The sequence below is a fragment of the Leuresthes tenuis genome, unplaced genomic scaffold (assembly GCF_036924035.1).
Source record: "Leuresthes tenuis unplaced genomic scaffold, fLeuTen1.0.hap1 SCAF_17, whole genome shotgun sequence".
In the NCBI taxonomy this organism is placed as follows: Eukaryota; Metazoa; Chordata; class Actinopteri; order Atheriniformes; family Atherinopsidae; genus Leuresthes; species Leuresthes tenuis.
In genome coordinates, this window is record NW_027325371.1 from 12,522,363 (window position 1) to 12,536,438 (window position 14,076).

The window sequence follows — 14,076 nt, forward strand, 5'->3', positions numbered from 1 at the left end:
TTGCCCCCCCCCCCCCCCCCCCCCAAAAAAAAAATATATATATATATATATACATACAGCATTATGTACATTTGAATAACACAGGAGATAACCAGTCTGGAGTAACAGTTCTAAATGTATTTACAGTCAGTCACAGTTATTGTGTATTCTGTATCCTGAACAGTACTTTGAAAACCATCTTAAAGTAATCAGTTTCCTCTAGTGTCTCAACTGTGTTCGAGAAAGACATGCAAATCCATTTAAAAAAAAAAAAAAAAAAAAAATCTTTAACTGCATTTGTGATGACAAATGTGCTCGACCTGATTCAGATGGAGGGAAGAGTAAAAACCTATCAGCATGTTAGAGCGTCATGTTGCATTGTATGCCTAAATATATTCGCGCTGAATACTTATGACTGCACCATCAAATTTTGAATAGTAAACTGGGGGTTGTACAAGCCTCATCGAGCTTGTGATGCTTAATTTTGCTTCATTGTCAGCACATCTCAGTGATTAAGTTGCCATCTAAGTGGAGTTCCTGATGTGATTAGTGCCGCGCATCAACAAAAGCATTTATCAACAGCACAACTAGAGTATAACTGGACTTTAGTCGATGCAGACTACTAAATTGCTAATTTCACAGCCTTTTATTTTCAAGCAGATGCCCCTGAAAACACAAATGGCACTACAGTACCTTTGGCAAACATATTCAAATGACAAAACTGAACAAGTTGAATTGCAACAATCATATTTGTTTAGGCTTCAGTTGCAGAAACTTTCATCAAATAGATGACAGTCGTCACCTTTTGATGAAAAATGCTCCCAATACAAGATTGATTCTTGTACAGACAGTACACATCAGAGACTATCATACCCAAAACAGACACTAAAACATGACGGCTATGTCTTCAAATAACAATGGACACTCTTTCCCCAGAAAAAATTAATCCATTAGGTTTGATTTCTTGCACAAATATCTAATGTGATCTGAGATAGGTTGTTGTAGCAGGCCTAAAAACAAGTGAAATGGTAGCTATTGTACCAGGCTCCTGAGCAAAGTCATTTTCCAGTGGTTTCAGAGTCGACTGTGAGTCCGTTTGTGGGAGGTATTCTCACTGCGCCATGTCTGTAAACATGTAAATGAAATGTAACGTGATAGAAAGGCAAGTCTCTGGGTAATTCTTATGCTTGTGTGTTTTCCCTTCCTCATCTTTTAGGCCAAAAGTCTTTGATCTCCCAGAAGTTGACTGACTGGTCACTGGCAAAGGGAACATTGAGAACAAAAGAAAAGTGCTGGAGGTTAGAAACTGAACAGCCCAAGGTCGTTTAAAAGAACCACTGTCTACAAGCTCAGAAACCCTGCATTAGCAGAATACTCTTCTCCATCCAGGTCCTCTTCTTCCCTTTCCACCTCACCTCCACTATGAGCTGCTATATTTTTCCGTTTCACTTGTTTGGTGGAGGTGCCCCGGGGCCTCTGCATGGGCACCAAGAGGCGGAAGCCAGGCTGGGCATTAGCCGAGGCTCCACACACAGGGGTGGTGAAGGTCTTGAATGTGCCAGGCATGAGGGAGGAGGAAGAAGAGCATGTAGAGGAGGGGCTAACACTCTGGACGGATGAATATCCCGAACTATTAAGGTTTGTAGATGAGGAGAGCGCTTCTTGGCCTTGGCAATCCTTGTTTACCTCACCCTCTGCTTCACAGAAGCTGTCTTCATCACTGGACAGAGCTCGGCAGTGCTGAAGTCTGGCGTCTGCATCAGTCAGTGGGTGTAGTTTGATGGATATCATAGAAGCTACAGGAAGAAAGAAAGGTGGCAAGATTAAATAATGAAAATAACATGGCTAATTTTAATCACACCACATTTAACGTTCATTTATATGCTCATCTATAAAAGGTGGACAATACAACTGCAGCTTAATTTCTAGTGGGAAAGAAAAGCTCATGCATAATTCTCCTCCTCCGCATATAGATTAGTTAATTTATATGCATTACCTTTAAGCCCACTAGTATTCCCACTGGAATGAATATGCCCAGCCCCTTTCCTTTCTCATACTCATACTCACCATCACCATCTTTATCTCCCTCGCTATCTTCCTCGTGGTCCCCCTCGTAACCAGAACAGGAGGAGTCCAGACTCCAGTCCAGGATGTCCCCCAGCAACATCTCCTCCTGGTTGGACAACTCTGCTGTGGGCGTGGCCACAAAGCTGCCTCTGTGGGCCTGCATGCCGTCATCGCGTCTCCTTAAGAGAAAGTGGACAAGCAGACGGTTGCAGTGAGTCACAGGAGCAAAAGAATAACACCTCCTGGACAAGATGGTTCACAAGTCTCTGTGTGTCATGACACAGGCGACGATGAGAAGCGCTATGGGTAGAGGTCATTTACCTGTCAGTGAGTTTATCTTTCAGGTCCTACTGCACAGGTGACCCAATATTATAGTTTAATGTGCAATATGTGTTGCAAAGCTAAACATAAATTATCATTGTTTTACTGTCATGTACAGGAGCTTTAGTTGTCCCCTTTCCTGGTTCTCTACTGCAATAAATTCATTTATCTGAATTCATTTAACTGCAAAGAGCACATTTCACCGCTTTCCTAATAGAAAATAAATGACATCACTGACATACTAACATATTGTATGATTTTCACACAGCTGTCAAGATTAATACACCAAATTCTAGCTATTGGAGTGGATACATTTTTCATATCACCCTGCTATTACACTGAGGACCTCTGCGTTGGTAGCTGGCGTACCTCTTGCTGGTGCTTGATGGAGATGCCAGGAAAGTGTGTATGTCAGCTGGTTGACCACCAGTGGGGCTGGGAGGCTCCATCTGAGGTTCAACTTCAGGAATCTCCAAGATCTGACAGAGCTCTTTAAAACCGATCACCTGGCAGAGGCCGGAGGATAAAATGAATGAGGAGTTAAATCCAGGAAAAAGAAATCAATAAATACTTTGAAAGCAAAGCAGTGAACAACCTGAATCCTTTTCTACACATTGAAGAAAAAAATAAATGAAATGAATACCTTTTCTTTACTGATTTGTTGGTAGGCCTCATCTTCAAACCTTTGCTTAACACCAGTAAGAGAGACGTGCCGGTAATCTTTGGGAATATCTTGACTGAAACTGAAAAGAGAGCGAGAAGGAAACAGAAAGAAAAGAAGAACTGAGTTGGATCCTCTTTGCTTGTTGCAACGCTATAATCAACTCTCGGGGACTAATCTTGTTACATGTCCATTTGAGAATTGCAGGCTGTCGATACAACACTCACCTACCAAAGTGACTCACTCTGGGGCACGTTTCTGTGACACTGTTGGCAGTTGACTCATGATTACACCCTCGCCCACTCCCACATCAACTAATGCTTCCTACTGTATTTATCACTCTGCAAGGTCTCACTCCTCCACCTTTACTTTTAAACACTAATGGTCATCCATTTTCTTGGAAAACCAGATGTTTTTAACATCCTAAATTGAATCGATGCGGGCACGCTGAAAGCAGCCAGACACATCATCAATCAATTCCTGTTATCTCTTTTCACGGTGGAGAGAAGGGTGAGGTGGTAGCCATGTGAGTCACTGTATAGCAACAAACCAGAAAGTCATTTTATGGACCTTGATGTATATTGTTTGCTTATGTCTCATCTTCAGATTGTGGGTTTTAACCGACTACCTGTTGTGCATCAATAAACTGCTGAATAGACAATGCAAATCATAAAGCTCATAAAAGCAAATAAAAGGTATCAGTATTCAATGCACTTAGTCTGAATGTATCACGACAACCTAGCTGAGGGTCCAATTTCATTGCTTGGCTACCAATCCATTCGAAAACACACACACAATGAGAAGCTTACCACTTGACATAAAGCAGCACAGAAAGGGGGACGAGGTCTTGCTTGGAAAACCCTGTATAGTCAGCTAACAAGGTGGGCCAGACGGGACCTGCAGAAAAGGAGAGCACAGACGGGATGAACATAAACTTCATACCCAAATAAAACAATAAATTCCCCACGTTTGAAAACATTAAGTGGGATGTTGCATGAGCGTAAGAGTGGCATTACCATAGTGATGCAGCGCTCGTGTAAGCAGCAGCGCAGCACAGGCCAGTTTAGCGGGAGGTGGTGTGGCGAGAGTGGAGTAGAGCAGCGACAGCTCACAGATGTAGCTGAAGAGGTGAGCCGTACGCCTCTCCAGAGGGAGCAGAAAGAGCAGCACATCCCCGTAGTCCAGCAGCGTGGGGCTCTGTGGATAGTGAAGAAAACTATTTCAACAAATCCCATGAGGATAAAAGATCCTTCCATAGTGCTTGGATATTCTGTTGTTCATGAGGCTAGTTGCTGTCCTTACCCTGATCTTTCCCTCCAGAACAGACACAACCTCTCCCATCATTCGGACCAGGTCCTCATATTTGTAGGTGTTGTCTGTGAGCCAAACAGCTTCACGTATGGTCAAGATTTCTTTACTGATATAGCTGAAAAAGAATTTAACAAAACATTATCAGTTTGGTATAAGGGCCTCGAAAGGTACAATTTAAGGATGATTTTTTATTAGCTCAAGCTACATTATAAAATGTGCCTTAACGGTAAAGAAAAGCTCCGAATTACACAGTGACCGCAGAGGATGTGAGCATGTGGGCATCCTCACCGTGTGCAAACAACCATGCAGGCAATTCCTAACAACTGAAGGCGAGCCTTGGGAACAGAGCGCAGCGCCAAGTAGCGGTCCACACAGCCCACTGTCACATGTAACGTCAGGCTGGAGAAGTCTTTCATGGTGGTCACCTCCACCAGCCAGTCAACAAGAATGTACCTAGAGACAGGCAAGGAAAGAGGGATGCAAAAAATCTAAAGTTATATGCATGAAAAATGAATGATGACGTCTAGAATTTAAAAAATAGATTAAATTAATTTAAATGTAGTCTGCGTGACTGAAATGAGCCTATTAATGACATTTTAATCACTTTTTAATTAGCAAACTTGTGCTATCATTCCGTTTCATCTTCAGCAGTGTCAATACAGAGAGAGCAAAGATGATGAAAACACAGTGAGTCACCGCAATGACTAACAGGTTTATTTGATTGCCTAGGTAGGTATCATTCATCAGACTGTTGTTCCTGTTGTCATTTACCTCATAGTGTCTTTGATGCCTCTTCTGAGGATGCCCTGAGCACAGCGTTGTGATGCCAGATTAGAACTAAAGAGCTGGGCCACGAGGTCAGAGCATGCCTTGGACTCCAAGCCAAGTGGATTCCCACTGCTGCACACTTTGGCCAGAGACAACTGAGGAAAGAAGACCAAACATTAAAAAAATATATATAAATAAATCTAGTAGTAATAGTTTAAGAGGGTTTGACAGCTTGTTGAACTGTGCTGCTCTAAAAGATAACAATATGGCTGAATACTGCCACAGTTTATTGCTACAATTGCTAAGCTTGTGATTCAGATGAGTCACATCATGGTGACTCACTGGAGTGAGGAGAGAAAAAAAAAAAGGATGTGTCAACAACTGTCAAGCCCTCTTGACACAGAATTATAGCACATCAATGAGAACTTCTTTATGGAGTGGGGAAATGAAAAACAGAAATTAAACAAAAACATGGCAGATGAAATGCTGTCAAAAAGACAAAACTCTTCGCAGTTTTGTCTTTCAGCCATTGCAGTCAAAGGAACAAGGGAGATTAGAGCTCGAGATCAACAAAGAAAGCAATCACAAGACACAAAATAGGAACACATGCATATGGGCAAGTTAGTGGATAAATTACACACCTGCGCCTCCCAGCATCCTTTGCCAGCATAGTCCCTGAGGGTTCGCACACACTGGAGGTACCTTCCTGGATCTGCCATCTGAAATTCAAATGCACAAGCAAAACATTTATGTCAAAGTTGCCCATATTTGTCACTTTATGTTCACTCAAACCATTAGTCATGTTTCCAGGAGGCGCACTAAATGACAGAATCACTCACAGCTGCTTTACGACTATGCTCCCACAGCAGGTAGGAGCTCTGTAGACAGCCGGCCTGTGAGGATTCCTCCAGCATAGATATGGCATCTGAACGTTTCTCATCCTCCTGACAAAAGGCAACACAGTTCCAGATGTTTATGACTTGTTTAATCCTCCGAGAAAACAGTCAAATACAGCAGTCTGCCGAAACATTGACTTAGCTAAACATGAGAGCTACCGATGTGCCATTCTGTTCAACAACAAGCACACGGAGGCAAGAAAGACTGTCTGTGACTTAGATAACAATAGGAAAACTATTATTTCATCTCCATGCTGCTAACACAGAGATGGATGACAGGCCTGACAGCCCCCTGACAGCACACAAATTTAAAATTTTTTTTATTTATTGGAGACTGGTAGAAACCAGGCAAACCAGTCAAACCAGACCTGGACAGTCAGATTCAGCTCCACTGTCACTCACCCCGAACAGCAGCAAAACTCTGGCCAAACAGTGCAACAAAGGACCCCGCTTTTCCTGCAGAGAAAAGAGGAAAAAAACCCATCAACACACAAAAATATCATTATCTGAACACTTGATATACATTTCACGATACTATGGTTCTCCTGAATAAGAAACCACTCCCTCCACATCCTGTGGATGTTAATGCGATGCATTATATCTGTGAACTCAAAATGGAAGTACTTTTCCTCTGAGCTGGCAGCAGCAGAACCTACCATGTTGTCATCACACTCAGCCTTGAGGCGATCGAACACCACAGCCTTACAGCAGCTGCCAGTGGGCGACCATGGCGGACGGATGAAGACCCATGCGAAGGGATCCGCTTTGGGAGAGCGCAGGCTCTCGGCCAGGCTGAAGAAGTGGGAGGCCTTTCGACCACAGACATCAGCCCGCCCCTCATCACTCAACAATGCTGGAGGCAAAAGAGATGGCAAGAGTGAGGAGCTGGAATCATTTCATCAATAGGGGTTTTGTCTCTAATGTTTGTCCCATTCATCCAGCATGATCTTTTCAACAGAAATTTACAGTAGAAACAACTAACTAACATAAAAGAGAAAAAAAGTGTAACTTACGTCCTTCATTGTACAAATAAGCAATCCCAAGTTTCACAGCAGCCTCAAAGTTCCCTTTCTCTGCAGCTCTGAGATGGAGAGAAATTCAGGATAAATACACTTAAAAAAAAAAAACAAGTTAAATTCTTTTCAAAGATTCGACAGAAGGAACTGTACCTTTCAAACAGCCACAAGGTGTTGGGAGATGGCCATGTGTCTCTGAAACTGACCTTGGCCCATACACTGGAGTGGTTATCGACAATGTCCCGCAGCTGAGAATGAACCTGTAGAGCAAGGCAATTAGTCAGAGAACGAGGGGAAGGAGAGAAAGAGAGAAAAGAAAAAGATATTAATGAAAGTGGTCACAAGACACAGGACCACATCAAAACTAGGATAATCCGTACTTTTCAACGCACACACATGTCACAGGTTATGTAAGGTTTACGCACCGCTCTGACAGACAGTAGGTCCTCCGCAGAGAGACACCGGAGCACATAGAGAACAATCTCCTCAGGTAGAGTCAGCAAAGTTAGGGCCGGAGACCGTTTACGGACCCGCTTCCGTGCTGGAACCGTGTAGCATTTTGAACAACGGCAGTGGACAACTAAAAGAAAAAGGAATTGTATCTGAGATACAGCCAATACTTAGGTACGTTTGAAGAGCAAACACACAAAATCCTTTCGCATATTGATGCAAAGCCGTCAAACTAATTCTCACATGGATGCAAAATGCCTATTTGCTCTACATAAAAAGCAGGCCAGTGGGCAGTTTAGTTAGTGTGTTAGCAGCTTGTGGATCTTCAATCTAAATGAGAAGCAGTGGGATGTAAGAAAATACTATTCAGTTTGAATTAAAATCTTTTCTTAGTTCTTTGTACTTTTAGATTTTGACAGATGAGGAACACAAATTGTGGAATTCAGCCACAAACTGAACTAGCCAAGTATGTGCAACATAATCCTGATCAGTTATTGATTAATGAACAAATATGATCACAATATAAGCAAATGGTCCACAATTAAAATAATCTTTGGTCAGTGATTGATACAAATTAGCTCAAAATTAGATCCACCTCAACCCACTTCAATAAATAGATCCTGCTATTATATTCATGAGTACAAGTGAAAATAGTCTAAAGATATGACAGACACGATGGACATATTTCACTAATAAGTACTTGTAGGACATTTTTTGTGATACAGATGAAGTAATAATTCAAATACAAGAGTTTAACTAGTAAAATAACTACTCAACTACTAAAGCTTGTGGATCATTCCTTTTCCAATTAAAATGACTAACATAAGACATAAGTCTACTCAAAACCTCTGCCTGAATGTGAAAATGTTTAAATTAGCTTACAGATGATGACCTCGGTAGCATTAATCAATCATACAATGCTGAATTATTGCTGCATTAAGAGCAATTCAACGATTGTAACATCGGTATCTGAAGGGGAGCAGTCAAACCAAGTGAGCGCCCAAATTTCCCTCCTGTGGTTCAATAAAGTGGCGTTAAGTAACGACCAGGTTTATTAATAAGATTACACTTAAGAGTTTAGTTTTAACCATCGCAAACGATACGGTTAAAAGTAAGGGGCAGGTTTTAGCATCAACATTCTTGTCAGTTTCACCAAACGTTACAGTGACTTTCAGTAGGAATCCATCTCTACTTCAGTTAACGTTTCATCCGACTAGTTGCTAGTTACCAGTGCAAACTCTATGGCTACAGTGATAAAAACAACTTCGTTAACACTTGAAATATATTAAATAATCCGCACGTTAATGGTAAGACTTGGTAAAGTTTTTTTAAAAACTACTTACCACCCGCTTTCATTGCAAGTACAGTGATCTGTCCTTAAGTAGCGATGCCTGCAAATATAGCACTAGGCAGCGATTTAAACGTTGCAACGCTAGAAGCTAATATTACACACATGCAAAATTGCAGACTTTTTTACCGGATTACAAAATATACAGTGTTATAGTGTCTATTTTGTTGGAGTAGTTGGTTAATATCTATACAAGTTCTTCGCTCTCGTCTGAATTCAAATTCAAGCACGCGTCCCCACATAGACCCGCCCCAAAAATACTCTAGGACCGCCCGCGCTCACTGTTTAAACTCTATATTCAATCTGATTGGTGAAGGGTGATGACGCCCACCCAAAACAAAAGCATCTGTTGATTGGACAATGGGAAGAAGGATGACACCAATTGGCTAAACCTTATAAACTATATGACTATCAGCAGCTCATTGGACAACGTAACGCCATTTCGAAGTACGCGCTCGCCAGTGAACGTAAATGATTGGGTGACCTGAATATGATGAGCATCGACGTAGCCACCTTCTTAAAGGGAACTGTGGGAAGTGTAGTTTAAAATGTAGTTTAAATGTCCCTTATTTAAAGGGACAGGTGTAAGGTAACCGTCACCAGCAGAGGGGAGATGTTTCGCCAAGTCAGTGCCACAGAAAAGTGCTTCGGTTGAATTAATTTGTGTTACTTCCTCTGAGCATTCTGATATACCAAATGTTATGAATGTTGCTCGTGAGAACAAATGTAATGTTCAACTTCTAACTGTGAAGGTGAATAGAATTATTTATATCAGTAATGTTTGTAAAAATCCTAGTGAGGATTGTAAGGACATTAGGTTATTATTTGAAGCAACAGCTTTGGTTTGGTCGGAGAAGCACCTACCTTTAACGAAAGTACATGATTAAGCCCTTTGTGTTGGATCTTCACTGAGAATAAAAAGACGGCTCTCTAAGCTGAATAGTGTCCACTTGATTGCTAGTCTTTTGAAGTACAATAAATTGAACAATAATTTGTTTCTTTCAGGCTCTCAATATGATCTGCACATCACCTGTCCATTCAAACTCATAATTTCAAGCAAAACCTTGAGCTCATCATTATCTCATCCACTCAATAGTTGAATCGTATAAGAGCATTAGAAAAGTATTTTGTTATTTTTCCAAAGCAAAAACTCAATACTCATAGTCATTTTTCTTCTATAAACGAGAACTTACATGTGTGGTGGTGAATAGATACAACACATTTATTTTACTTTCCTCTCCTCTCAATGGGGCATGTAACTCTTGCTCTAGTTAACACTGGAGGTGAAGAGGGATCAAACTAGCTTGTAGCTGATTGACTTCAGTCGTTGCAAGGGCTGTGACATCCTCAACTTGATGCATTGTTCCCATAGCAACTCCAACTCATCTCAACCATTTTCTCTGCAAAAACACAAATGACTAGGGATTAGAAATGACATTGAATATTATTAAAGAAATAACACTAAAAACAACAAGAGGTCTATAATTTCTTTCCCCTGAGTATCTATTTGTATCTGCCATCATTTTACTAAAAAGAGATATCATATGAGAGAGAGTAAATCTGAACTAAGAAGAATATGGAAGAATGGTGTTATTAAGACCTGAGTGGTTTAATTTATATGGGCTGCACTATTGGAGAAAAGCATTCTTTAAAGAGCAAAAGTTCCCTTTTGAAAATTAAAAATGTCTTTTGTTCATCCAGACGTAATAAAAGCTATTCCTCATTTAGTTTATGTGACAGTGTTATGGTAGCCAATTATTACCCAATCCCATTACATCCAGTACTTTGTTGGTACATTTGTTTGTATTACAATGCATAGATGTTAGGAGCATTTTCCATTTTGATTTGACTGTCTTGCCACAAGCGTATGTAATCTTTGCCTATACCTGGCTCCAAAACAGCTGTAAGAATATCTGCAGCAGAATTGGAATGTAACTCCATCCCACCACAAACATATAATTTGGAGCCTACAGCTATCGCTGACTAATTGGGTACAGACAGATTTTTCTTTTGCACAAATGCTGCTGATTGGAAATTTGAATGAATAAACCAATAAGGCCCCAGATGGCTCAAATTCAGTTTTCCTAATGTCACGTTGTGCTGCCTGTTGCATATCTCCAAACTGATGTCAGTTTTGTATGATTTAAAGTTTGATTAAAGCCAAATACTGCTGAATGCTTGTGTCCAAGTCCAGGAGATAGAGAGGCGGATGAGTTGCTCCCATCTGGTTTCCTGTAATCTGTGCTGACCCTTGCAACCCAAGTGACCACTTCCACCCCATCTGCACTTTGCCCTGCTTAGCCTCTCCTCCCTGTGGCCAGACCTAAACACAGTTCCCTCCACACCCATATCAGTTTCCCAGCTCTTAACAGCAAATGTTAAAAGGTTTTGGTACTGACAATTTGAAATAAACTACTAAGAAAATCGATTGGTTTAACTTCCACATATGTTAATAACACGTCGGACACATCAGTCCTCGTGAGTGTACTTTGCCAGTAGGGGGTGTCATTTATTCTGGTTGAAAGAGGCCAGTCTGTTTTCTTAACAACCAAGGGATCCCACATGTCTCTGCATATCTGAACAAGTCATCCAATCTGGCAAGGCAGCATATGACAATGTGTCTATATACAACACATAAATATCAAGCAAATGGCGGGTCGTGGATCAGGTGTTTCTGCCAACCATATCTGTGTTTCATACTTAACAAAAAATTGCAGTGACAATCGTCATCTGTTTGTTCCACAGTCTAAACAGTGTTAGTCTATTGTCTCTTCACTGTCCACCCCATTTGTCTTCTGTATTTTTAGCCCTGTCAAAAGATTCTTCCAGATCTGTCAGGACAGGACTAAATGCTGCTACTCTTCAGATGATTCTACACAGTTTCCCAAAGCAAACACGCCTAATATCTGATAAAAGCTTCATAAGTTTTTTTTAATAAAAAAAAAAAACTTTACAGAAGAATAAGGATATCACAGACGAAAAAAAATTATCACATGACATTTATTCAATTCATTACATATGTAAAGAGTTAAAATTGACATATTAGTAGAAATATACAGTACAAATAAAAAAACAAATAGTTGTATATACAGCATCACATATTGGATGGCACACAAACCAACGTGTTTTGTGTCACTTGCTGGAGTGACAAACAGCAAAGGCAGACAGCGTGGCTGTCTTCCGAGAGGGACGTAAATCCCCGCAGCAGAGAGAGGTAGCTTTTCCCTTTAATAATTCAGAAGGCAGAAGGGAAATCACTTCACATCTCTAACAAATAATATCTGGTCACCGTCCACCACTTTTTACTGGCACAATATAGCTTAACAATTTGCAAGTGTAACTATACCAACAAAACATTGTCAATGTGTACTACACACGGGAAAACTGTATCGATATACAAGCCATGGCAAGAATATAAGAGAAGGTAGTTCACTTGTCTTGTTATTTCATTTTTTTTTTTTTTTGCTTGCACTGTTTCCCCAATATAAAATTATCCATCACCACTTTTGCCCCTTCTTTCTCTACCTCTGACGGAGCAGCTCCACAAAAACACCAACAAAAGGCAAGGGATTATTCTCATTAATATCTCCTCTGTCAACCTTCCTAAACACTTATCGCATTATGACATTGTAAAAAAATCTAACACAGATATTGAGAATGGTTCAGTTTTGCATTCGTGTTCAAGCCCCATGAAATCCACTTTCACTAAGTGAATAGATCTGAAGAGAGCTTCCAGAAAAAATAGTAAAGGCAGACAGTCTGATGCGTTATCACTGAATGTCATGCCATTTCAGGGCTTCATACTTACAAATGCCTCTACAGCATTTCTGTTAACGTTTACCCTGAAAGACATTCGGGGTTAATGCGAGTTATAGTAAGCATGTTTGGAAATACAGACTGATCTATGTTAGCTCTCGATTTTGTCAGAGCTTAAAGGTTCAGAGAGGACTTACCCCACTCCAGTTCAGCTGACATTTTCTCTGCTATCTCCAGTAATGCATCATATCCCCAAGTAATTATTATGTTCTGCTCAGGAGGGCTGATCACAATCTAGCTGCAGGGGCAATGCCTTTCTACTATATAAAAGCCAAAGAAACAACGTCCAAGGTTCTACTTTTGACTTCCACAATTAACCTTGCCCCCATTTTCTAGTTTAAATAAAAAGATTCTAACTGAAAACCAGTATCTAAATCACAATGAGCAGAACATGGAAAAAGACTGCACCATTGATGCATTTTCCTGCCTCAAGAGAGGCAGGAAAATGCAGCCTTGCAATCGGTAAGCTGGCCTTCGGGATGGTCTTTGGCATTGTGTGATAAGTGCTGCCCCTGCACATATGCACACATTCTCCTTGCTTCTCCTCAGCAAGCTTAAGTTGGAGTCAGGATCAATGCAACAGTGATCAATGATAGCTCTCAAGGATCCAGGAGTGCTAGCAAAGCCATTCATGTGGAGACACTGTATACTCCTTTCACCTTCCGTACATTGCACTTTCATCTCGTGTTACAATCAGTCACATAAAGAAGTGTTTAAGACAAGAATATAACAGCATTGTATATCTTATCCCATGAGATCCTACACTAACAGAAAGCCCCTATTCACAGATGTGAGGGCAGCAACGTTCACTCGCTCTGTGAAAGAAAACGTGTAGAAAGGGGAAACCCCAGAGTCACTCAGAGCCTGAACATTATTTAGTATTCACTAGAAAATGATGAAGCACCCTATTTTCAGACTGGCAAAGGGATTTGCTGCTCACTTTAAGCCGATATTAATTTCATTGTGAAAGAGAGACTAATCAAATTTCTTTAGCTAAGAAACGTAAAGCGTATTTAGATGGACCATCGAGCTCACATTTAAAGGTGTGTCTAAACTTCAGTGTCAGAGGGCTATACACACACGTCCTGAGCTATTTCACAACAGGCAAATAAGTGTGAAAAAGTCAGATACTGGGGATGTAGAATGAAATGGATGGGATAGATGTGGAGAGCTCTGTTGGGTAAAGAGAGAAAGAGCAGGGGGGTAAATTCTCAGAAGTTCAGATGGAAACAGGGGAATGTGACAGAGCTTTTTTCCATGAGTGCTTGCTCAAGGCACCAAGCGGGAGGGGCCATAGAGAAGCAGGATCAGTCAAAGTGTCCCTGCAGTGGCATGTCCCCTCGGGCAGTGTCCTTCAACAATCCTGGCTTCCCTCATGTGGAGGTGAGGTGCCCCACATACATGGAAGGCTGGGTGTAAATGCTCGCACATTGACAGGAAGGC

General features: G+C 41.0%; 2 protein-coding genes across 2 annotated transcripts in view; one reads left to right on the forward strand and one right to left on the reverse strand.

The window, feature by feature from the left end:
• The window catches only part of LOC140274018 (transcription factor Sox-9-like), a 411,498-nt gene extending 403,556 nt beyond the window's left edge, over positions 1-7,942 (forward strand). Inside the window, exon 4 of the transcript XR_011908072.1 lies at positions 7,932-7,942. The gene's annotated coding sequence lies outside the window, so the exon portion shown is untranslated. The remainder of the gene's footprint in view (positions 1-7,931) is intronic.
• Positions 253-9,185, reverse strand: ccnf (cyclin F). Its single transcript, XM_072369702.1, has 17 exons — positions 8,813-9,185; positions 7,445-7,599; positions 7,173-7,279; positions 7,017-7,084; positions 6,660-6,856; positions 6,406-6,459; positions 5,947-6,051; positions 5,749-5,826; positions 5,111-5,262; positions 4,628-4,792; positions 4,331-4,454; positions 4,045-4,225; positions 3,838-3,925; positions 3,011-3,110; positions 2,737-2,873; positions 2,047-2,225; positions 253-1,775 (listed from the first exon to the last, which is right to left on the reverse strand). The coding sequence occupies exons 1-17, from the start codon at positions 8,823-8,825 to the stop codon at positions 1,321-1,323; spliced, it is 2,358 nt and encodes a 785-aa protein (XP_072225803.1). The 5' UTR covers positions 8,826-9,185; the 3' UTR covers positions 253-1,320.
• Between the last annotated feature and the right edge of the window lie 4,891 nt (positions 9,186-14,076).